Below are 26764 nucleotides of genomic sequence, written 5' to 3'. Positions count from 1 at the left end.
CTTAAGTGTGTGTTTTGGATGGTGTATGGAATGAGTGGAAATGGATGGATTAATTGATAATTATGGTTTATATAATATGGGTCATGGGCTTAGGCCCATGGTCTTTCTTCCTCCTATTAATCCAGGTCCACTACCCATATTTATTTAACCAACACAAGCCCAACTCAATAAAATTAATATTATTATTTTTATTAACCGAAACTGGAAAACGAGATGTTGCAAAAGATATGTAACACATAATCACACATATTAACCATTTAGAAAAAACAATTAATTACATTAACACAATTGACTAATACTTACAAGTATCTGCCTCTGTACCAACTTCATCAAAGCATGCCCCCCTCACTAACCGTTCTTCCGGCTCGTATTCTTGTTTCATTAAGCGAAATCCAATGTTAAATATGGCGCTTCTTCCTTAATCATCTCCTTATCCTCCGAAATTGAATATTACATATATACATAACATCACATTACACACATAATACATATTATCACTACATAAATATTAAAAAACATATCACACAATCTTGCTTACTGGTGCATTCAGTTACAGCTCCTATGTTCCCTTCATCCAAGTTTGCTGCCTCAACGTCTGTTCTCTTTAGTTTGTTTTTGCAAACTAAAATAGAATGCAATTTCCGTGAATATCAGCCTGTATAATTTGTCATTATACATAAAAAGTACATATAGCTTGCCAGTCAGTTTAGTTTCAGCTTCTGCATCATGTTCATTAGTCTATGTAATTGATCATTATTTATATGTAAAAAAAAATTTACACAAGGAACTACACTTTTACATATTTTTTTCCAAATACATAGCAACATATTACCAGTTTCATGAAAACCAGATTCCATATCCCCTTCATCCCAGTTTTTCCCCTTTTATATCCAAAAAAATATAACTTAAGCTATTTAGGAGGTTTCATGCAATAAATATGCATATTGGATAAATTTCCACACGTTTGACATGTCAATATCCTTTCGTAGCTTATTGTCATGGAGCTATCCCTTTGACTCCGTGTGGCGCCCGAAAGCCAACCAATCGGTCCGCTCATGGTCAGGGCTTACTGGTTTCATCCTACTTTGGACTCATTAGGCGAGCGGCAACAACTCGCAACCAGCGATGCGTTCGTCATGCCAGCACGACTAGGCATGTACGCCTTCCTTCCCGTGAGGCCGTGCCCAATGAAATCCGGGACGAGCCAACAAACCCAAGCGTTACAACAAAAATTAAGCATCTCGATCTTCAAATATTTGGTCCATGACACTCTCCCACCACCATAACCATGCAAGTCCTCGTGCATGCACATGTCTTCCCATACCGACGTGCAAGACTTAGACGTTGGTCTTCCCCTATGCCATGCCTGTCTGGAGGGCAAGCTCGCCGTCCCATACCAGCTCACTAGCCGAAGCCATGCGTTTTGAGAATGATTCACTCTGATAAATGGGACACCCGGTACTTCAGCCAAAATGTGACTTAGCCGTGTCGGTTAATTATGTCGTCGGATTATGTGACGCCGAAGTTCGCCATATTAGCAGACTTCAACCCAGATTATGGCTCTGCCACACCGTAAAAATTTTAACACGAACACGGTGTCCTTCACCTCATTGAACTAGGGCGGAGCTCACGATCCCATACTCGCGGCTTACAAAGACCATTCGATCTTCTCCCACCACCATTGCATAACTCATTCTCGACATTTTTAAGATCTTTTTGCTTGAGTGTACACATTCCAACGTATCCGAGGTTCGACCTGATCTGATACCACTTGTCACGGAGTTATCCCTTTGACTCTGTATGGCGCCAATCGGTCCGCTCATGATCAGGGTCTGCAGGTTTCGTCCTGCCTTGGACTCATCAGGCGAGCGGCAACAGCTCGCAACCAGCGATGCGTTCGTCGTGCCAGCACGACTAGACATGTACGTCTTCCTTCCCGCTGAGGCCGTGCCCAATGAAGTCCAGGACGAGCCAACAAACCCAAGCGTTACAACACAAATTAAGCATCTCGATCTTCAAATATTTGGTATGTGACATTATGCTTAAAACCTTTTGACCCGTTAGATGATAAAACCGAAAATTTGATCAAGTTCTAATTTATAACTCTTAACGCCAATTAGTAAACGATTGACATCAAGATACCTTTAAGTTAACATCATCATTCCAACTTAAAAGCAATTTTACAGTTTCAATATATATGGCCACAATCAACAACCCGATCAACAATTTGGTCATTGATCCTAGTAGAAACCTAAAACTACAAAATACATATATACTTAAGATATGGTATGTTCGCTTAATTAATAAACGAACGAACATTCACAGTTTTTTGGTCATTTATCTGTACTCGTTCATAACTTATGTTTGTTAGTTTACATTTGTTTATTTGTTTACATACTCAATTAAATATTTTAGGAATTGAGGCCCATCACAGTTTAGTTTAGTTTTAATAAATTTTTAGGACAACATATTTATGCTCATATGAACCAATCGTTTATACTATTAACAAAGTAACATAAACGAAATTTAACATACATATATAATTATTCCTCTTAATACTCAGAAATCATCACAGAGATAAGGTATTAGAACCAAATGGAACCTAATCAAACACTTTATGAAATAAACCGACAAAGGTACTAGACACGAATTACTCACACGAAGCCTCGATTTCATCAAATTAAAGTACCGAATCGAAAGATTAACAAAATTAGGGTTTACAAAATCAAAACCTTAACGAAAGTAAGTTTCTAGACACGAGTTACTCACACGAAGCTTCAATTTCATAAAATTAAAGTACCAAATCGAATTATTAACAAATTTAGGGCTTACAAAATCATCAAACACTTCATCAGTTGAATTGACAGCCTAATTTATAGACACGAATTACTTACACGAAGCTTCAATTTCACCAAACTAAAGTACCGAATTAAACCCTTAACGAAATTAGGGTTTATAGAACAACGATTATGAATAGTTCAAAGAAATAAGAGTATGTGATTCGAAGATGAAGATGAAGAAGCTTGATACTCCATGTGAAATTGAATGATTAGCTTTGAAGATATGTGTGAGTGCTCTAAACGCTAATACTAACAATCGTTCAAAATCCGTGGCAGCTAATTACAAAATCAAATAGTACCATACGAATTAAACAAGTGACATTTAACATATATGTGGACTGAGAAATTAAACATACCAGAAGAAATAATCGGTGGAGCGAGAGGTGTCGAGTGATGCTTCACGGCGGAAGGCTGCTAGCAATGGCGGTTTCAGAGGTGTCGGTGATCGGAGAAGCAGTTATGACAAAGTTAGGGTTTCATATGATTGGGCGTAATTTGCTTTTATTTTCCAATTTTCATTATGGACCTATATTCATTTAAACGTGGCTAACAAAACTTTAGACCAAAAGTTCATCCTCAAATTCACTATTTTTAAGACATTTTAGTCTAAAATTTAAAACCTCTTATAACCAAATCAAAACCTATATGTTTAGTCATGTTTTATACATACCTCGGTCCAAATGTTTTATTGATGCTCAAATGTTTATATTGGCCAAGCTTTCTTCAGGGAGGGGTTTAAGCAAATTTTTCAAAAGTGTTTGAACTCAATGATCCATGAACTCTGGTTGAAGTTGTTTTCTAAAAAATTAAATAATTTAAATCATCATAACAAACCTAGTCTTTAACAAACACCTATAAAATTTGGATTCTTTGTAGTTAAGCAATAAATTGACGCTAAAAGTACATACAACATATATAGCACCTAACTAAAGTAAACATGGTTACAGTAACATATTCTTTTGATTAACGATTAAAACCTTAAATAAATCTAAATAAACCATAAATACCGATTGAACTCAACCCAACTAAAAACGAAGAACAATTCGGAACGCCAAACATAAACTAAAACCCAAGGCCTAGGGCATAACTTCCAAGGAGAACATGAAACATCCAATAAACATGAATTTGAAACCTTAATTTATTTTATTATGCAGCCATGCTCAAGTTGATCCTGATCAACTAACAATAAAATCCCAAGGCACGCAATCATCTTCAAGATATAATCTGGAAACCTTGGCGCCATCATCAAACTCTCATTCTCCCATTGATTATCCTCAATCAATAGCAGCAAATTAGTTGAGCACACCATGGATTATGTAACCCAATTGACGTTAAAAAGTTGCAAATGATAACTATAATCGAAGAAATGGACACATAAAATTGGCGAAGAAAACATATCGGAAGATATATCGAAAAATAGAAGCTAGCTTGCATTGTAAGAAAAAAATATGTAGTAATATATATATTTATATATGGCTATTATAATCAATTCGTAAAAAAAACATATCTTATTGTTGATTTTGAAAGCATGAGATTCTTCCAAATAGTGCATTGTTTCCTTGAATGTTTTTGTTGTGCTATGCGAAAGTTAACAAGTCAATTACTCAATTAGATAACACACAAAAGAAGGAAATCTGACATAGATTACATGGATCAAAGCTCTAATAGAAAAACAAACCTAATTCACAAATGAAGTCATAGATGACTAACATGTCAATGTTGGTGTTGTTACGGACCTTCTGTAATAATCAATCCTCCCATCTAAACTTTGAGCCACGCTATCACCCACGACCCTATGCACCTCCATCACCTTCGTCGATTACAATGACATTGAGTTACGGTCTCCCAATCTCTCTACTTTGCTTTCTATCTCTCTCTCTTCGAATGTCGATATAAGAAAGTAGGAAACTAAGTGGGAAGGTAGAATTTACACACGTGGAAAGAGAGATCACACAGCAAAGACACGTGGAAAAAACCACCAAAATATGCATTAGACAGTTGTACTACAGGCTTTGAGAATTGTATATTAGATACCGTGTATATAAGACACAAACCCAAGTTGCCTTTTAATACTAACTAATGTTGATGTTAATATGTTGACATAACTATCAATATTGTAAATTTCTATGTTCTTGGGTGGCTATGTATTTGGAAACGTGTACTTGTATGTTTTCATTGCTTTTTGGAACAAATCTTAGACGACTATGTATTTGGAAACACAATCGTGTGGTTTTATTGGATTTTTGGAATGTAATCTTAAATGACTGTGGGTCCGAAACACATAGTTATATATTTTTATTTTAATGGAAACCTAATTTCTATCATGAATTCCACATGATTATGGTTGGAAATTGTCGCTGTTGTAAAACCCACAACCACTCGTTGCGTTTTTTTTTCTTTCTTTTTTTTGTGTAGAATCTTGACGACGTTGATTTATTAGCCAAGATACTTATGAAAATTTTAAACTTCCGTTAGTTTGTCTCAAAAGATATTAACTTTTTGTTATTTAAATTATTTCCAATTGACTCCTGCAAAATTGGTTTTCGAAAACATGGGTATTGCAACTAACCGCCTCCAAACCCTGAATTCTAACACAATGTAAATCAAATACACACTCACAAATCAAACCTAAATCACACTTACAAATCAAGTGTGCAAACAAAAACATAAACATCGACAAACACACTTGTTCTCTAATAAATGCACGCAACCACTGAAAACTGAAGAAAACTCTAGATTCGAACACATTAAAGCTAAATCACACACTTATAAATCAAAGCTAAATCACACATACAATTCAAGTGTGCGTGTTCACACAAACACATCCATATCTAAAAACATACATCCATAAACACACATTTTCTAGCGCATACACACAACCCATTGAAAACCATATGAAATGCTAGATTCAGACATATATTAAAACCAAATCACACACTTTCCTAAATCTCTCTCTCACACAAATCTAATTAACACACATAAACATAAACATCCACAACCACACACATTCCCAAGCACATATACGCAACCCACTGAAAACCAAAACTATATTTACCAATCTGAAATCAAAGTGAGACCGATTGCCCGCGAAAACACGTACGCACAATGATTACTCTTGATAAAACCAAAGAACACACCGTATATCTAAAAATAGGTAAAAGAAATTGAAACCGTAGAAAATCATATACGTTATCTCAAATCAACCCATGTTCTTTAAAACCTAAAAAGAAAACCATCCACATCCACAACATGAATACAAGTTTAAAATAAGAATATAAATGTTCCAAACTAGATGAATATATTTGATATTATATTGTTTTACTAAATAAATACCAATTAAACTTGAAATTACTTCAATTATCAAATTAACACCCCAAAAAATAAATAAATAATCAAACAAAAATATCTTTCGCATTAAATATTTTTGATATCAAGTCAAACCCTTACTCTATATAACAAGAACCTTAACACACAAAGCAACCCACCTGTGCTACTAATTACTCAATAACCTTCTTCTTCATTCTCCAAATTCCTCTGCTTTTCTTCTCCAATGGCTTCTCCCAACGCGTATGCTCTTAAACCCATCTTCAAGATATATGCTTTATTTCAATTTCGTGTTTTTCATGGGGTTTGCTACAAAATCCTAATTTCTCTTTTGGTATCGAATCGATTTGTTGTTAAAATTTGTTGATGTTTTGTAGCTACATTTGACCCATTTCTTTCTACTGATTTACTTTCAGTAAATGTTTGAATTTATCCCATTTTTTTAGTAAATTTGATCTTTATAGTGTTGATTTTCTTGATGATGATTTAGGGTTTTGAAATTGTTTTCAAGATTATGAATTTATCTGTAAAATGTTCAGGGTTTTTTTATGTGTGTGTATATATATTTGTTATAAATTATAAAGTGTGGAAGTTTTTATTATTTTTTTCAAAATGGAATTTGTGTCCTATCAATGTTTGTCCTTTTTAGTGTGAAAAAATTTTTTTTGGTCAAGTTTAAATGAGTAGGTTCTCTTCACGTACAGTCTCAAAATCTTTCATTTTTTAAAAATTAAACTCAAAATATAAAATTTAAAAACTGGGTCTTTTGTCATATTTTTGTGATTTGTGATCTTTAATTGGTGTGGTGGAATTTACAAGAATATATTAGTTTATTGTGATTATTTTTATCATAACCTGGAGATATGATTTGATAAAGGTTTTCTTTATAATTATGCTCATTGTACTCCTAGTTTTCATTTTTCTATAATGGTTGTATGTGGACCTATTGTATGTTCTTTATAAAAAGATTTGAATTTACAAAGGTTGTAAAGCCCACTTATACCGTTGAGATCGGAGAAGAAAAGTGGCTACACGATCGATCCCCTTTTTTTTTTTAAATCTCATTTCAAAGCTTAATATTGTATGGTATGCAGGTGGATATAATTAAAAATCTTAACTATGTTGTGAGGTGATTCATATTTTATTCATTGTGAATTTAAATCGTATTTTATTCATTGTGAATTTAAATTGGATTTAATGCAGTTTTCTCAATTTGTTTATTTGCCAGCTATTATACATACTTTTGCATCTTGAAGATTATTGTTTGCTTAGATGTTTGCTTCTCTTTCATCGTGACTGTTAAAATGATTTTATGAGTTCAAACATTTCCTTTATTATGTCCAAACTTGTGACTTTTGTAGGACTTTATTGTTGTTGTCTAAATTTGTCTTTATATTCATATATTGTTTTTTTATATTCATTACGACTTAGTAGACTCATCCCTCGGTATCTCGCTTGTCTAATCATTTGAGCTCAAAAGCAATAACTATGCTTTTTTATGATATTTTACATTTGTTTCTATTCTTTGTATTTATGTACGTATGTGTGATGGTAAGGTTTTTATAATGTAATTGTTTAAACTTAATAAGTGTATGGGTTGTGAATTTCAGATCTAACATGGACTGGGCTGACCAAGCTCCAATCGATGTGGACCCGTTAAACTGGGTCCCGTACACGGGCCCACCTTTTGATACTGTCGAACAGAATCATCCGACAATGGTTATGCTGCATGAGTCCACGACTGTGGAAGAGCTACAGCAAATACTATCCATCAAAGGATTCATGGTTGAAGGCGCCGCCGCTGGTGATCTACTCGGGCCACTTATTGGGGCGTATGATGTTTACGATAGTGACGACGGATTCTTGTTCCGCGTTGCTTTACCGGATTCATGTTTAACTAAAAGGGTCATGTTCGGGTTGACCTGTTTAACCCATTTAAATAAAAAGGCCAACCCACTAACTCATTTATGACCTCGCTAACCAATTTTGCCCATTTAGATAAATGGGTTATCGTGTTCAAGTTGACCAACTTAACCCGTTTAGTTAAAAAGATTGACCCACAATTATGGGCCATCTAACCCATTTTTTAGATAAATGGGTTATCGTGTTCAAGGTGATCTACTCGGGCCACTTATTGTGGGTCAATCTTTTTAACTAAACGGGTTAAGTTGGTCAACTTGAACACGATAACCCATTTATCTAAATGGGCAAAATTGGTTAGCGAGGTCATAAATGAGTTAGTGGGTTGGCCTTTTTATTTAAATGGGTTAAACAGGTCAACCCGAACATGACCCTTTTAGTTAAACATGCCATAACTCGAACACGGCTTTTGCAGAGTTTAAGTGTGATGTCCAAGAAGATGGAACAATCTTAATTGAAGGAGCATCGAGCACCGGTGGGAAGAGGGTTAACTCCCATAATATGGTGTTCGAAATGCACACCCAGAACTTGTGTCCACCGGGTGACTTCACGGTTTCCTTCAAGTTGCCAGCGCATGTGGACCCAGCAACATTGAAGCAGGTGTTGGACAACGGGGTTCTTGAAGGCGTCGTGAAGAAGAAATCGACTTGATGATGTTCTTGTGGGAGAGGGTGGAGAAATCGGAGGAGAGAGATGGGATGGTGAAGGTAGATGGGAGAGAGGTGGTGATGGGGTTAGGGTTTTGGCGATGGTGGGTTTTAATTATGGAGTGGAGTTGTTGTGTAATTAGGGTTTCTAGGTCGGAGAGTTTGGTGGTGTTTGGATCAGGGGGGAGAGGTGGAAACAACGGAAAAGTGGTTGTTGATGGTGGTTCGGTTTGAGAGGAGGCGGATGCATGGCTTTACGTTGGCGGCAGCGGGTTTATATTTCGGACAAGAGAGTAGTTTTTATTTGTTGAAAGGGAGTTCAAACTTGTGTATTTTTACAATTTATTATTATTTTTATTTAACGGAGACCATTGAACTAGTTTTTTTTCTTTTAACTACAACTATCGGATCATGTGACGCACCCCATCACATGGGGAAGCTTCTGCCAACCCCAACTAGTATGTTGTCTTAACCGGTCCATGTGATGTCAAAATTGATGAGCGTTTAAGAAAAACCTCACACAAAATAGCCCTTACACTGGCTTAAGGGAAACCCCTTTAACGGGGTCGAACCCTAGTCTCTCACGGATAAAACCCTTGATGCATCAATTTAACTCAGGGGCCAAGACCAACTAAGCTACACATCAGTTTTGATAATTGAATTGGTTAAATGAATTCTTTTAGTTTCTCTTAAAATTAAACTATGTGAATTTTATTTTTTTCCCAACAAGTCACATTAAAATTTAAACATTTTAAAGTAGTGTTTGGTATGCAGAAATAAAATGCAATATTCTGAATGAATGAAAAAAATGAATGTTTTGTTGGCTAATGAAATGGAATCATCTATTAGACTAATTAGACTATTAAATTTGCAAGGAAAAAAATGAGTCTTATGAAACGGGTAAATCAGAATATATGGTCGAATAAGTGAGGTTATTGAGTAAGAAATATGAAATAGGACTTGAGGTCAAAAGTTATCACGGAAAATATCAAGGCTTATAATTGAGTAATTGTTGCACTAAATGAGACATGATAAACCAAAACAAGTGATAATGATAAATTTGATAAGTGAAAACTTTATGTTGAGATAAACAACGATACAATTAACAATAAAATCGTACGATGAGTTTCACATGTGAAACAAACTTGAGGTCTTAGGCATTTGTGGGCATAATTTTGTGAAATAAGTTTAAACTTGAGGTCGTAACCATGTATCAAACACGAAAGAACAATTGTTTAACTTAACAAAACATGGAAGAAATATGATAAAATGCGCATACGACTTTTATTGTGAAACATTTTATATAATCATGATTATAGTAACAATTTCCAATAGTGCCAATGTTTGTGGACAACCATGCGTAGGCCGTTAATTGAGTAAATGAGGTCATGCGGCAAAATGCATAAAATATCGCTTATCATGAACAATAAAGTCGTGATAGAAATATCATTTAAAAAGAAAAGAAATTGTAATGAAAATGAGGTTTGAAGTAGTACATAATAAACACACAATTTGTTTACCGAATAACCAGAATTCAGACATGAATAATCAAAACACAAATGAACTCTCGAGTACATAAAGTTGTTATAGAAATATCTTGTTAAAATATAAAGAACATCATAATAGAAATGAGACTTGGGATAATGATGAAGTATGTAAATCGCATATTATTGAAAAATTCAAAACAAAATTTCGAGCAAAGTGGTTATATCCGTCCAATAAAAAGAAAAATAATATCTGGGCATCGCGGTAGCGCGTCGTTAGATAAACTCCTAAGTTGCTATCAAATAAATCTTGAAAGCTAAAATTCTTAAACGAAATTTTGAGTACATAGAACTGTTATGATGATATCGCTTTTATTGAAAATAAACCGTAAAAGGAATGAGACATGCGGCAATGTGAGGTAATGAAACGAATAAATTGTTATCGAATAATCCGGAATAAACAAAATTCATACTGAAATATCGAGTATATAAAGTTGTTGTGGAAACATCCCAAGAAATAATTCATAAAAAAAATAATGAACATTGAGGCAACGAGAAATAATGAAATGTGTAAACTGTTATTGAATAAATCTTGAAACAATATTCGAAATAAAACTTCATGTTTATAAGTCATTATGGTATTATCACCTTAAATGAAATAAGCATTGCGACAATGCGATATAGCGAAACATGTAAATAGTTTATTGAACAATCTTGAAAATGAAATCCAAAATTAAATTTCGAGTGCGTAAAGTTGTTGTGACAATATCACTTTTAAATGAAAAGGATTTATAAAGGAATGAGCATTATGAATAAGCGTAAATCGTTATCCTGAAAACAAAGGTTTATAATTTAAAATAAAGATTTGAGTACATGAAGTCGTTATAAATACATAACTTTTAAAACGTAAATAAGGGGAATGAGGCTTGTGTGTGTATGTAAAGGATTAGGCTTTAATGATGGATGGTTTAGGAACCTTTTGAGGAATGAGTGGGTTCTAGAGTGTCTTCTGGAGCTGGGTTTACTTGGGTTTGTTTGACCTTGATGGGTTGGATAAGTTAAGATTGACTAGTTTGGGCTTGGATTCGGTTTGTATATGCATTTTGCGAAGATGGTTCAGGTACATATTTTGGTATTTAGCTCGAAGTTCGGGTGGTAACGGTATGAAAACATGGTTTGTGATTTGACATAGTATGGGTCAAAGGATTGGGTCACAGGTTGGTAAAATTTGGTTTGTGTGTGTTCAAGGAATGAGTTGATGTGCTTGTCGACGTTTCGTAATAGTAGAATAGTGAAATTGGTAGGTGTTAGATAGGGTAAAAGTGTCGGTATTGGGGCTTTTTGTTGGGTTGATTTTGTACATCTTGGATTTGTATGGAGTTTGAGTTGGTGAGGCTATAACTTAGGTTTCGTCTCTTCGTGGTTAAGGCAAAACTCATTTCGTGTGAAGATATGGTAGTGGAAGGAGGGAGTTGTAGTGGTGGTAATGAAGGGTTGATTATGATGATAGTTTGAGTGAGGTTGTTCGGGAACTTGTGGTTGCGTTTTAAAGGAATTTTGATCAACATTAACTTTGAAATTGAAAGTTTTATAATTTTCAAACAACAAAACTGAAATTGAAAAGGCTGAAACATTTATGCAATTTCAAGAACAAAATTACCAATTGATATTAGCATGCAAAACCGAAAACTTTTGTGAATCACCACAGATTGTTCGTGTTTCAATCACGCGTGAAGATTATACATATATATATATATATATATGAGGTATCAATAAAATTTTTAAAACATAGGGTTTTATTGGAACGTTTGAGAAACAAGTAAGTGAATAATCACAATTTCATTGCTTCAACGAATCCCGCTAAATAAGTATTGCTATGAAAACGTCGGGTCGTGCTTGCCTTGATATAAATATTTTTATAAGAGAGACTTTGGAATAAACGGATCCTTTTAACGTAAATCCTCATTGAAAAGAAAAAAATTAAGTAGTGGAAATTATATTAAGAACTAAAAAAATGAAAAAAAATTGTATATTGAAGATTACCATAAGGAATAAAAACAAAATTGATGAGGAATCAACATAAAATCTTTATGGGAATCTAAATAAAATTTACTATGAGGGATCAAAATAAGTACATTGTATAGTGAAATTTGTTCTTATCAGGTATCGATATGTATAATGAAAATTTTCATGAGAAAAAAATTACTTAATGAGAATTTTGCCATTAAGGTTATATAATATTGTGTATTGAAAACAGTCATGAGAATGTAAAATAAACAATTTTGTGAAATGAGGAATCGAGATAAACAAGATTGTCATAAAAAATAGAATTTCAATGAAAATTTGTATGAGGAAATCAAAGGCAATTAAAAATTATACAATAAGAATTGCTTGAGAAATCAAAGTAAAATTGTCATGAGAAAAATTTAGAATGATTGAAATCGTATGATGAAAATTTGTATAATGAAAGTTATCATGAGGACTTAAAATGTACTAAATGAAATTGAAGAAAACTAAATAGACGAAATTTGTTGGGCTACTATTTATATGGTTTGTACTTAGGTTTTGGGCTTACATTGTGAACCGAGATCATATGGATCTCGGTGGGATTTTAGGTAGTGTTAGGCTTGTGTGTAGTTACTATATAAACCTTGTAGCTAGGTTAATCTGGGCAGACGTTAGAGAGAGATCGAGAGAGAGACGTGAGAGAAGTATTGGCTTTTGTAACTCATTGTGCTTAAGCACCCGATGTGAATATACTTGTGTTTTGAAGCATCTTATCGTGTTTATATTGTGTTTTACTTACGTTTCATTGAATCCACTCGTATTATATTCCGCCTAACAATGAGTTTAGATGATATCACATTGAAAGATCCGTTTACGGGACTTACAATTGGCATCGGAGCCTATTGACCTATTCTAGGCTCGGTTGTTATATTACATATTCAAAAATTGTGTTTTATTGATTATCTTGTAAGCCGTGGTGTTTGTATTTCCGGTGAACTACTCGTCGGAGAAGGAAAGAGGTTATTTGGTTGAAGATTGATCTAATTTTGATTTAAATTCAAGTCCATGTGATCTCAGGATTTAGTTGTGACCAAACTTATATGGTCAAAATCTTCTTTGGGCGTTATCGGGCACTTTAGATCATTTTCGGGCAATTTAGATCGTTTTCGTCCATTACTTGGTTGTTCTCGGTATCATCTAAGGGTATTCGGCCAAATCTCTAGGTTCTCGATGGACTTTGCTGGTTCTCGGTCAATTCCAAGTGTTTTATGTTGACTTTTAGGGTTTTCGGTCAACTTGAAGGGTTCTCTGTTGATTTTATAGAGTTCTCGGTCAATTTTAATTTTTCTAGGTTATTTTTCATGGTTATTGGTTGACTTATTGAGTTCTCAGTCAAAACTTTCTTATCTCGGCCTTGACTATGCATCTGGGTCTGTTCTGTTGGGCCTCAGTATAACAGAACTTACAATTGGACTTCTGTTTATGAGCAGTAATTAGTTTTTCACTTAAAATGGACCAAGTAACCAATAAATCATCAAATGTTGCTCTGCATCAGGAATTGGACTCTATCATGGGAACTGCTACTCGTGTACCCTGTTTATTGTCTCATGAGGGGTTTTCCGAGTGGAAGTTTAGTTTTGAAAAGTATGTGAAGATGAAAGTTGCAAAGATTTGGAGAAGCATTGTTCGGGGTCCTCAAGCTATCACCTATCAACGAAAAAACTCTGATGAAATGGCTGTGAAGGCTGTCGAATTGTATGACGACGCATATTTTCAAAAAATTGAAGAGGATGAAAAGGCTCTTCCTACCTTAACTATGGTACTTTCACACGAAATTGCCTTGGGATTTAGAGAATTACAGTCTGTTAAGGCTTTATGGTAAGCCCTCATTGAAGTGTATGAGGGAAATGAAGACATAAGAAGAAGACGACAAGACCTCTTACGACAAAAATTCAATATGTTCAATCATGTTATGGGAGAGTCTTTGGAAACACAATTGCAGAGATTTATATCTCTGGTGACTAAATCGCGATCTGCAACATAAAATTGACCGCTACTGAGACAAATAATAAACTGGTCAATTCCCTGCCACAGAGATGGGATATGAATGTTGCCGTGATCAAGAAGACAAAGGATCTCGCCAGGCTAACTTTGTCAGAGGTAATGACAATTATTAAAGCTTGTGACATGGATGACGAGCATCGTGCAATAAATCATGCCAATTCCTACAATGCGGCCTGTTACAGTGTTGCTTCTCATAATGCTCTCATCTCGCAAGACAACTTCTCAATGTTTAAATCTTATCAGGGGCAGTACACTCAGCCACAACAGTCTAAGAATAACTTCTCAATGTTTAAGTCTACTCAAGGTCAATTCACTCAGGCACCACCACAGCCAACTCCCGTGTTCTTTCCTCAACCTGTTCAACAATTTGTTTCTGTTGCTAAGCCCCAAACACCTTAAGCATCTTTCAGTCAATCTCCCAATCAGATTCCCACTATCTCAAAGGAGACTCATGAAAACATCACCTTGATGGCAGGGTTCATGAATTTCTACAACGTCTTTCTTGCTGGAGATCTGGTTCAACTAGTTGTAGCTGCTGAGTTGGATCAAATCCATCATGATGATGTGGAGGAAATGAATATCTATTGGCAAATAGCCATGGCAGTGTTTCGTGCGAAGAAATTTACAAAGAGAACATGCAGAAACAACTGGAGTGTTCCAACTAACCAGAAGGTGGGATTCTACAAAGACACTCTGAGGTGCAACAACTGTCATGAACCGAGTCACTTCGCTCGTGAATCCACTAATCCAAATAAGGAAGGAAACAGAGAAAGGGAACTGGTTCCGGTAAGCAATGCAAGTGGAGAAAAAACAGCTAGTTCAGGTGAAAGTGAACGGGGACTGGTAGCTCAACAGTTCTCTTGGAATGATCAGATGGCAACTCTCAGCATTGGTAATTAGACTGCTAATTTTGCCCGGATTTAGGTTGCTGAAGAAGAGAACGTTGCTGAAGAACAAGTTAAGGAACTTCAATTTGCTTTCATGGCTTTTGCTCCTTCCATCTCATCCGAGGTAAGTTCTGAATTATGTTCTCAATCTTGTATTATTAAGGTAGATTTATATAAATCCCACAATAGTAACTTGATTAGAGAAATGGAAGAAATAAAATCTAAGAATTTCACTCTTAAGAAATTCGAGAAAGCTCTCAAAGAAAAACTTGAGGCACAGAAAAAGGATTTTCTAAACTTCAATCTGATTTTAGCGTAAAGTGTTGTCACCACGTAGATGCCAAACATAAAATTGCTGATTTAACTGCTGAATTGGAAGCTTCCAAGTTAGAGATCGCTAAGTTAACTAATAATTTGAAAAGGCTGAATTCAATTTTAAAAATTTGATGGCTCTAGTGTTGTTAATTTTGTGATTGAAAGTCAACTATGGTGGAAAGAAAACTTTGGTGAGGGTATATGGTACAGTGTTGTACCCCCTCCATATAACGATAACTACACTGGTCTTTCTCTTACCAAAGAGCAGGAAGAAAAGGTAAAAACAATGCAGTATTGTAAATCAGCTAAAAATGGCAAAAGTGCTCCTGGTTCAGTAAATGATACTGAATCAATCTCAAGGTTGAATGATACTAATGTGTTTGCTTCATGTGCAGATGAAGTAATTGTTGAGGATTGGACTGATGAGGATGATGACTTATCTGTTTTGAATAATAAAGACATTAACTCTAATGCTCCTTTAAATTTGCCTGTTTTGAATTCTATTACATAAAATGTTTGTGTGGGCTATGTTTTTTAAGAGCAAAGACAATTGTGTGGTTGATTCTTCTAAAACTTTGAAATCTGGTGGTGTGTTTTTAAATAAGTTTGATAAAAATAATAGTTCTCAAAAATATTCATCACCTAAGTTTGTTAAAGAATGAATTTCAAATGTTCATAATTGTGATAAATCAAGCCATAAGTCAGGTGTTAGGTACAAAGTGAGGAAACCTAGCTCACACAACATATTAAGACTAGGAGTAGTCCGCAATGAATTATATATTAAACGCCAAACGTGTTTTAACTATTGTAGACACTCCTGGTCATATTGCTAGAAATTGTCCACTCCGTCCATATGTCCCATATTATGGATATTATCAGAGGAATATGCCTCGAAATACCCCTCAAAATAAATCAAGGTATCATGAGGCAAAATCCTTCTGACGATGATTGGAAAAGAAACAAGGCCGATAGGTTAAGCTTTCATCAGACCAAGCGTAACTTGTTTAAGAGGCGTCACGGGAACTCGGCTTCTGTCCCGAGAACCAAGTCGGCTTTGGATCGAAACAAGTTCAGAGGTAAAAGTCAATTGTGTCTTCCGCTCGCAAACCGGAGACTAAACCATCCATTCATACAAATAATAAAGCTTCTAAAACAAGATATGAACGAATGCCTAAATCTCTAGTGACCAAGCAATCCTGTTCGATCTTAGATAATCGGGAAGACATGTCATGGCAACCCGTGGCAGGTTTAGATAAATCAGGCTTACCTAGCATTACTATGGACTGGGTACCAAAACCTAACTAAGCTCGCACATCGTGAAGGAACAGCTATGGAGGAATATCATCAGACCTTGGTATATTGATAGTGGCTGTTCTAGGCACATGACATGAGACATCTCCCAACTTCACAAAGTTCAAATCTTTAACGGTGGATATGTTTCCTTTAAGGGAGGAGAGAAGGGGGAAGATTACTCAGAAGGGTACCGTGAGTAATGGTGTTCTAAAATTTGAAAATGTCAATTTTGTTCCTGAGTTGAAACACATTTTTCTCAGCCTCTCACAGATCTGAGACAAAGGCCTTTTAACCCATTACACTAACAAAGAATGTCTAATTTTAAAACCTGGTATCCTCATACCAGAAGACTGGGTTCTTGTTCGATCACAAAGAATAGATAATGCTTACGTGATCGATATGAACAAATATGTTCCTGATGAAATTACTTGTCTATTTTCAAAAGTGTCAGAACATAATGTCATGCTTTGGCATCGTCGTCTCGGTCATGGAAACATTAAAAATCTAAACCGTCTTGCTAAAAACGACTTGGTGCGTGGTTTGCCTGACAAGGATTTTTAACAACTGAGAAATGTGTGGCTTGTGCTTTGGGTAAACATAATCGTAAATCTCACAAACCAAAACTGGTTAATACCATTTCATTTTTTTTTCAATTGCTACATATGGATCTGTTTGGTCCAGTTCATGTTTTGAGTCTTTCTCGCAGCTCTTATTGTCTGGTTATTACTGATGACTACTCACATTTCACTTGGGTGTTTTTTCTTGTCAAATAAGAGTGAAACTGCATAATTGATAAAACGCTTTGTGGTGCTCATGGAGAATCAACTCAATCTAAAGCTAAAGGGTATTCATTGTGACAACGACACCGAATTCAAGAACCTAACACTGAATTATTTTTATGCCGAGAAAGGAGTGCTTAGATGTCACACCACAACCTATGACGAAAATGCCGGGGCGTGAGCTGATTCCTCACAGCTCTCAAGGTACTATCATGCAATATTGGAATTTTTAATATCTATTAAGTTAAATTCAAATATAACCAAATATTCAATACAAAATAACCAAAATCAAATAAGTCATCAAACAAACATATATCAAAAATCAAAAGTCTTATTTATTTTTCTCTATCTTGAAATCCTAAGTTTTCTTCCAATCTTGATTGAAATATCACATCACACGATGACCTGCATATGCGTTAAAAATACAATATATTTGTCAACACGAGGTTGAGTGAGTAGCACACCAGATTTTCATGATTATATAATAATAATATAAAAGGCAAATTGTGTCAAGTGAGATAAGCAATTTAACTAATGAGCAAGTAAATAATGATGTCAGTAAGCATGATGTCAGATGAACCGAACGATGGCTAACTCGACAGACGTATGATCATACTAGACTGAGAATATGTTGGACCTCTCTGACATGTATTCATGTAAAGCATACAAACAAATAACACATTAGGTATAAACTGTTAAACACACATGACTAACAGTTGCAAGTTGAGTAATATATAGTAATAAAATAAATAGAACTCATATGTACCCAAAACGGTTAAAAATGAGTTAAAATGGGGAGTGAGATACTCACATTCTCGAATAAGCAAAGCAGGAAAGAATACGACAAGAAACGATAAATCACACTCTTTAGGAATTACCGACGATAAATCCTAAGTAGCAATAGTTATGGAAAATAAACATGGGTTCAATAACGAAGTTAAAACTAGATAGAAGTTATGGATTTCATGATCGGGTGTATTATTACGAGAGTCATATATTACATAATTTATCGAGTTTATTAAATAATACATTTTTTTGATTATATAAACTTACTGTTTATAAAATACTTAAATAAATAAATATTTAAAGTTATTAGATAGTTTATGTAAAAAGATTGTTTTAAAATATTTATTTTAAACTAAAATACCTTTAATGTATTTATATATATTTTCAGTATAAATAAAGAACTTCTTTTAAATTAAAGAGTGTAACTTTTTTTTGAACGGCCAACTAAGTAACGCCGGGTACCCCGTACGCGGCCCCCATTGACTAAAGGTAGCCCGAGCCGGCCACTAGTCCGGACGGACGGATCCCCTAGCGGTCCACCTGTTGAGGGATTCACCGGATAAAACCCGACCCCCACGCCCGCCAAACGGCACGACAGCGAGGAGCCAGTAAAACCGGGTGAGATCAGGACTCGAACCCTGGCAACCCAGGGTCATCCCTCATATCTCCCATATAAGTTGGTGGTAGTGAGGTTTGATCCCCCTACCTCTCACTTATAAAGTGAGTGCTCTACCATTGAGCCACAACCAACTTATATTAAAGAGTGTAACTAACAATTAATAGCTAAAAAATAATTTAAATAAAATAAAATCTTTTATAAATTACTTGACTTGTATTATATTTAATTATATTAATTAACGAGTTAAAATTGTATTATCTTTAATTTGAATCTTACTAAAATCTTTATTATAAAACCTTTAACAACTTTAAATAACTAATATATATATATATATATATATATATATATATATATATATATATATAATTAGGTACACATATACTGTTTCAACCAAGGTTCGTAAAAATGATCGGTTAGTATGTTAGTTTATATAAAATTTCAATTCATGATTATATTTATAATATTAATAGTATAATTTATAATATGTTTAAATTTATTTACATTTTAATCAAATGGATAATAAAAGTAATAAAAGAAAAACAACAAAAACCAGCTGGGGTGGCTCGAACCCGCGCCCCCAGCCAAATCAACCCCATAACACATGCCCCCCAAGCCAACTAAGCTGGGGTGCCATCTAGTTTATATCGCAGCATCAATTAGGTTAAATACACATATCCAAAACCAACAACTATCAAGAACCCTAGATTATCAATTCGAATAATCCCGTTTGTTATTGATTAATTCGTGTTAGGGCTATTGTTGAGGAAGAAACGACAATTCTAAACATATAATGAATTACCTATTGCGGTACACAGGCAATGGCGAACTAGGGATACGTACTGCTGGCCAAACTTGAAGCAAATAACACACCAACAGGTATCGAAAACCAAATTAATAATTGGGGTATTACTAGCGCTGCTAAGAGGATTGTGTATGTTTGATGAATTGGGTTATGATGACCGTCATATCATATATTAAGAAATGGGTTAAGGCGGTGGTAAAGTGCTATCAATTCGTATATCATTGATTTTGTTTTCCTAATTATTTACATCGTAAGAACGAAGTAGGTAAGGAGAATCAACACACGATATCCATTCTTTGTTTACAAAAAAGATTGAGGCTCAAGGAATCCTAATCGGGTACACGGGTGCTATTTGGTCATGGATACGGGTTCAGGTTATTGGTTATTGGGTTAATAGATTATAATTTATCAGTTTTGCAATTTGGTCCCTGAACTATGGATATGAATACAAAAGGAGGTTAAAGTAAGGATAGGGGTTAAAATTATACATAGTTTAAAGTTGTTTTAATAATCTACCAAATGTTTAAAAATAATATTAAAATAATAATAAATAACTTGTATAATGTGATATTTCGTAAACGAAAATAATTCGAACATAGAAGCGGGTCGGATTAAATATTAAGTTAGAAAACCCGAGTTGTTACATTAGACAGTACAACTCAGCTCGCATACCGCAATAAAATGGAGTTGCTGAGAGAAGGAACATAACTCTTATCGAGGCGACAATAACTATGTTGTGTGATTCAAAACTACCTTTGTTCTTCTGGGCTGAACGGTCAACACGACCTGTTATGTTCAAAATCGAGTGCTGATCAACAAATCTCAGATGAAAACTCCTTATGAGATTGCGTATGGTCATAAGCCCATAGTTGCACACTTTCGAGCCTTTGTATGCCCATGTACTCTGTTAAATCTCGAAACAACTCCAAAGTTTGGAGCCAAAGCTGATGATTGTTACTTTGTTGGATATGATGGCTGTACCGCCTACAGGGCTTACAACAAGTCAGCGAAGCAGATAGTGGAATCTTATGACGTGCGTTGGCTAGAAGAAAATGAGAAAGATGCTCGTGGTGGTCCTAATTGGTTATTTGATTATAATGAATTGTTTAAGCCATTTAATGTGTTTCCAGTTGTTGATACAGAAAATTCATGTGCCGGTGGTACAATTTCCAATGATGAAGAAGAAGACATTCCTACTGACTCTCATATGTCTTCAGTGTTGGGTATTGATTTGTCAGAATTATTAGATACTACTCAGCCGTTGTCAGCTAGCCAACAAGAAAGTGTTACTGATACTGTGCCTTCACTAGAGCCTGCATCTGACGCTTCATCAATTGAGGGGGAAAGTGCTATTCGTTAAATTTTTGGAAGCACTCTATTCCCATATGTCATACCAAATGAATACATTGCTAGTACTTCATACTCGCACAGTACGGCGACATCCGAATGGAAGAACCTTCTTTCTGAAATCCTTGAAGATCCAACGAATTTACCTTCTACCAGTTCTATTCCCGGTCATTCAATTCCGACAAAAATTCAACGACATCATCCAATTGACAATGTCATTGGTCCTCTTGAAACAAGCATGTCAACCAGAAGTCAGACATGACACATCAACATATGTTTATTCTCTTATTTCATCTCTTAGATTGAACCTAAGTCAGTTGAAATGGCTTTACAAGAGCCAAGTTGGGTGGACGTCATGCATGAGGAATTGAATCAGTTTGAAAAACTCAAGGTCTGGAGACTGGTTGAGCTGCCCGTTGAGAAGAAAGCTTTAGATACAAGATAGGTTTTTCGTAACAAGCAAGATGATACTAGAGTTATTGTTCAAAACAAAGCGCGGCTCGTGGTTCGTGGTTTTCGTCAGGTTGAAGTTTTGACTACACTGAATGTATACGCATGTGGCTCGTCTTGAGGCCATTCGGATTTTCCTGGCACATGCTTCCTATTTGGGGTTCACGGTTTATCAAATGGATGTCAAGACAACGTCTTTGTATGGCGAAGTCAGGGAGGAGATTTATGTGGATCAGCCACCCGGCTTTGTTGACTCAAAGCATCCTACTCACATTTACAAGCTAGACAAAGCTCTCTATAGTCTTCACCAAGAGCCTAGGGCATGGTATGCAACTTTAACGCCTCACCAACTAGGGAATGGGTACAAGAGGGGAACCATCGATCAGACTCTGTTCCTTAAAACTACTGAGAAAGATATGATTTTGGTTCAGATTTATGTAGATGACATCATTTTCGGTTCTACCTGTACTGCTTTATGTTCTGAATTTGAAGAAGTTGTGAAGAAGATATCTGAAATGAGTACGTTGGGGGAGATGACCACTTTTCTGAGACTACAGGTTAGTCAGAGTTCGACGGGAATTATGCTGCATCATGGAAAATTTGTCGAAGACAAGCTAGCAAAGTTTGAATTTCAAGATTCTAAGAGCGCGGCAACCCCTATGACGGAAATACCTCTTCTTTCATCTGATCCTGAAGGCAAGCCGTAGATCAAACGTACTATAGATCAATGATCAGATTCCTGATGTATCTCACTGCCAGTCGCCCTGACATTATGTTTGTTGTCTGTCAATGCGCCCATTTTTAGGCTAATCCTAAACTTTCTCATTTAATTTCTATTAAACGTATTGTTAGATATCTGAAAGGGCAACCAAAGGTAGGTCTTTGGTATCCCAAAAATTCATATTTTGATTTATATGCTTTTGCTGATAGCAATTATGGTGGAGATGATATTGACAAGAAACCTACGTATGCTGGATGCCAATTCTTGGGTGATCGACTTATTTCATGGTAGTGCAAGTAACAACAAATGGTGTCCTCATCCACTGCTGAAGCTGAGTATATTGCTGCGTCAGCTCGCTGTTCATAGGTTATCTGGATGCAACATCAATTGCTGGATTATGGTTTGGAATTTCTTGATACTCCAATTCTTTGTGATAATGATGTTGTTATTGCTATAGTTAAAAATCTTGTTCAGCATTCAATAACCATGCACATTGACATCAAAATTCATTTTATTCATGACTGTTATGACTAAAAATCAATTCATCTTGAGCAAGTTCACACTAATAATAATGTGGCAGACTTATTTACAAAACCGGCAGGAACAACCAGATTTAATGTGCTTGTAGGGTTTCTAAAAATGCTTCGTTTTGATGATTGAGTCTTTTTTAGGTTAAATTTGTACATAAAACTTTTTTCTTGTTGATAAATTTCTTGCACAAATTTAGGGGGGGGGGGTTAAAAAAATTCAAAAAAGTGTGCGTGTGTTCTTATAAAATCTTATTAAAAAATTCAAAAATATTTTTACATTTTCGCTTAAAATATGTCGATTGCTTAAGTTTGAGGGGCATATACTTGTATATGGTTGGTCCTGTTATCTACTTGTAGATATACGTGGTAGTCATTCACCTGAAGACTGAGACTGACTAAGGTGACTGTAGTGTGTTTTGTTTCATTCTTTTGCTTAAAATTATGTCGGCTACTCAAAGTTCGAGGGACATATATTTGTATAAATTTTTGGTCATGTTATCTACCTGTAGACTAGGGCTGTCACTTTTACCCGAAACCCGAAACCTAACCCGATAAAACACGTGCCCGAACCCAAACTAACCTGAACACGAGAAAAGACTAACCCGAACCCGAACCCGAACCGAAGTAATTTGGGTTGGTTCTCGGGTTTGATTTATAAGTTTCGGGTCAACCCGAATAACCCAAATAAACTTTTAGTTTTGAAATTAAATATATTTTTAGGTGTAACATCGAGAAAATTTCGAGTTCAAATCGATAACTTTCCAAAATCTAAGGATCAAAAAAGTCAAAATTCCAAACCTTAGGGTTTAAAATAAAAATCATGTTTTCTTGTCCTATCGCGATACGCGACGGGGCAAAGGGACAAGCCCATCGCGTATCGCGAAGGGATTGGTCAAAAGGTTCTAGAAGGAGTCAATAGCGATACGTGATCGCTGTTAAACCAACGTCATCGCGTATCGCGATGACGTGGCCTGACACCTCTGGCACACGCTCTGCCCCGTGTCCACACGTGGCACACTATCTGCCACGTGTCCCAACACGTGGCCACACGTGGCATGTCTCCTGCCACGTGTTAACATGTGGCACACCATCCGCCATGTGGCGACACGTGGCAGACCTACGTGATGACTGGCCAGGACTACATCGCGATACGCGATGGGTGCCCAGGAGGCCATCGCGTATCGCGAAGGGCTCCCAAGTTTTGCCTACAAATAGCAAGTCCGGGATCTCACAAATCTCATCCCAAAATCAGTATTCCAATCTCTCTCTAACCTCTCACTAGAAACTCACAATCATATACTCGACCCACCTTGATAAGCGTGTCCCGATTTCTCGTTTTCCGTTCCAACGTTTCCTCTAAGTTCGTGCCACTCTCCATCGACGTATCAACCAAGAAGGTGTTTGTTATGTCTCGATGTCAAGATGGTGAATCTCGAAAGGCGTGCCGACAAGTGTTAAAGTTTGGTGTTTATCGTTAGCGTGCTGAAAGGAAGGTGGCGAGAAGGGAAGTTTGACCAAAAAGGCAAAGAAGGCAAAGCGGCGTTGGAGTGCTGCCCGAATCATTAGGGTTACTATGAAGCATACTTTGACCGAGACGTAGAAAATGATCTAACCAAACCCGTATATTACCCCGGAAGCAAACACTATCCAATAAATGTTCCCGATAGCCCACCGAAACAAAGAAGTGAACCACCGAGACACTCAAGCTACCACCCACCAACAATACCCATGTACCATCCATCTGAGGTTCCCACATACTATCCGTCAGAGATCCTCACATACCAACCAACGGAGATACCACCCTATTACCCATCAAACAATCCAACATATTTACCACAAAATCCTCGCCCATCTTATGCTTTCCTCTCAAATCGACTAATCAAAGAAGAACCAAGTTCTCCATCCTCCGACTGGATGCAATGCCACTCAGTTCAACGAAGATGGCATACCGGAAGCTCTACCTTCAATGAAGTTAACTCTCAACCAAACAATGATGAAGGGCCGTCCCGCAAACCCATGATGAGGGTGATGATGCCCTATGTAAGTTTCCAAATGCCCCTGATGATCCATGAGACCACCCAGCATATGGAAGAAGAAGAACCTGAAGAAGAGGAGGAACCCGAGAAGGAAGAGGAAGATCTAGAAAAAGAATTTGAGGAAGAACCGGAAAAAGAGTACCCTGATAATCCCAACGAGATATCAACACCGATGGAGGAATCACTCACTTCCCAAAATGCAAGCTATGGTTCTGTTGACCCCTACATTCAATACCTCGAGAAACTCAAGAATCAAACTTCATCAAGTTTTCCACCTTTTCAAGGCTTAATCCCGATAGAAGAAGAGCAAGCCAATGAGATTAGAGAACAAAACAAAGCTACCAAAGCTTTCTTCCACTATGCATCCGACGTGACCGCTTCCCCGTATCCAAAACCAAGAAATCATTAAGACATGGTGACGATGGGTTACCGCGACCCACCTCCAAGATATGGATACCCCAATGAAATCCTGCAACTACAAGAGGAACACTTGGACCGCGCTTTGCATGAGTCGGACTATTTGAGGAAAAAGATGACCATTAAGGGGAAGAAAAAGAAGAAGATGGGGGAGACGCTTCTTCGCAAATGCAACAAGTTAACCAAAGTGGTGAGGAAGTTCATGAGAGATTGAAGATGGAGAAGGATGTGATGTGGAAGTTGTGTGTGTAATGTAATCATATGTGTTATGTGTTAAAAGTGTAATAAAGAACATTGAGACGTTCTTATGTAAAGATAGATTTATCGATATATATATATATGTGTGTGTGTGTGTGTTGTAAAATAAATATATATATCCTTTTGTGATATATATATTAATGTGAAATTAAATCTATGTTTAATAAGGAATAATTTGTTAAAATTTCAGATATAAAATGACATATTGAAAAAGAAAAAGATAATGTCTGAACAAAGTAACAACGTAGAGAATGCTCGAAAAGAAAAAGAAATAAGAAAAGAAAAGGGGAAAGACCCCATGAATAAACAAGATGAACCGATCCCCGAAAAATATATGAGTCAAATACAACGAATGATAAAGGATGCGGTTAGAGAAGAATCAATGGCAAGATCCCGATCAAAACATTCCAAACATTCCCAATTTGTTAATCTTTCCCATAAATCCGTAAAGTCTCGTCCGAAACCCTCCCATGTCGAAGAAAGTGTTCACGAATCAAATGCTGATGGAGGAGTTAGACAAGAATTTAAGAAACTCAAGATTGGTGGGTGTTCGTTTAAGGATTTCAAGTATTATGGACCAAAGGAGTTCCATGGTGATAAAGGAGCCATCACAACCGTAAGGTGGCTTGAATAAATGGAGACGATTATAATAACAAGCAAGTGTTCTGATGAAGAAAAGATTCAATATTCTGCTCTCATGTTCAAAGGGGAAGCGCTCGACTGGTGGAATACGATGATCATGACTAAAAGAAGGGAGGTGATGTACAATCTTCTTGGGAAGAGTTCAAGGTGATGATAATGGAAATATTTTGTCCCATGCATGAAACCGACCAAATCCAAACTAAGTTTCTTAATCACAAGGTCATGGGGACAAATCTTAGAGAATACAACACCAAGTTTCATGAATATTGTCGTTTAGTTCCCTAGCTGGTGAATCCTGAATCCAGCAAAGTTACACGCTATATTTCGGGACTACCGCGGGAAATCCGCGATATGGTGAGGTCTCATTTACCTCAAACTGCTGATTCCGCGATGGAGTTGGCTGGTTATTTGATGGACGGAATGATCCGAAACAAGGAAGAAGATAAGAAGATAACAGCAACAACCACTCAAGGAAGAACAAGTGGAGGTGCCAACTACAAAGGCAAAGGCGCAAATCATAGTCAATCCAGGTTCAACTCAAACGCTCCATACTGCAAGATATGCCGAAAACACCACCGAGGGCAATGCCGACATGC

The 26764-nt window shown here is 36.2% G+C and overlaps 1 protein-coding gene and 1 long non-coding RNA gene across 4 annotated transcripts in view; one reads left to right on the top strand and one right to left on the bottom strand.

Moving 5' to 3' along the window:
• LOC143629933 (uncharacterized) overlaps positions 1–3305 on the bottom strand; it is a 49791-nt gene extending 46486 nt beyond the window's left edge. The window contains exons 1-3 of one of the 3 annotated variants that reach the window (XR_013153053.1): positions 3197–3305; positions 2143–2251; positions 540–622 (exon numbers count right to left, since the gene is read on the bottom strand). This is a non-coding gene — a long non-coding RNA (uncharacterized LOC143629933). Of the gene's footprint in view, positions 1–539; positions 623–696; positions 990–2035; positions 2252–3196 lie in introns of those variants that run through there. The other 2 variants (XR_013153052.1, XR_013153051.1) reach the window with 2 other exon arrangements.
• Positions 3306–6334: 3029 nt separating this feature from the next.
• LOC143629939 (alpha-crystallin domain-containing protein 22.3-like) overlaps positions 6335–26764 on the top strand; it is a 58420-nt gene continuing 37990 nt past the window's right edge. The window contains exon 1 of the mRNA XM_077099082.1: positions 6335–6407. Coding sequence (XP_076955197.1) covers positions 6391–6407 — 17 coding nt within the window. The 5' untranslated portion in view covers positions 6335–6390. The remainder of the gene's footprint in view (positions 6408–26764) is intronic.

This window comes from Bidens hawaiensis, unplaced genomic scaffold (genome assembly GCF_021521415.1).
Source record: "Bidens hawaiensis isolate Kalapana, Puna unplaced genomic scaffold, B.hawaiensis_p1.1 tig00005482_1, whole genome shotgun sequence".
Classification (NCBI taxonomy): Eukaryota; Viridiplantae; Streptophyta; class Magnoliopsida; order Asterales; family Asteraceae; genus Bidens; species Bidens hawaiensis.
The sequence above is the reverse complement of the archived record's forward strand: the minus strand, read 5'-3'. Positions and strand labels throughout refer to the sequence as shown.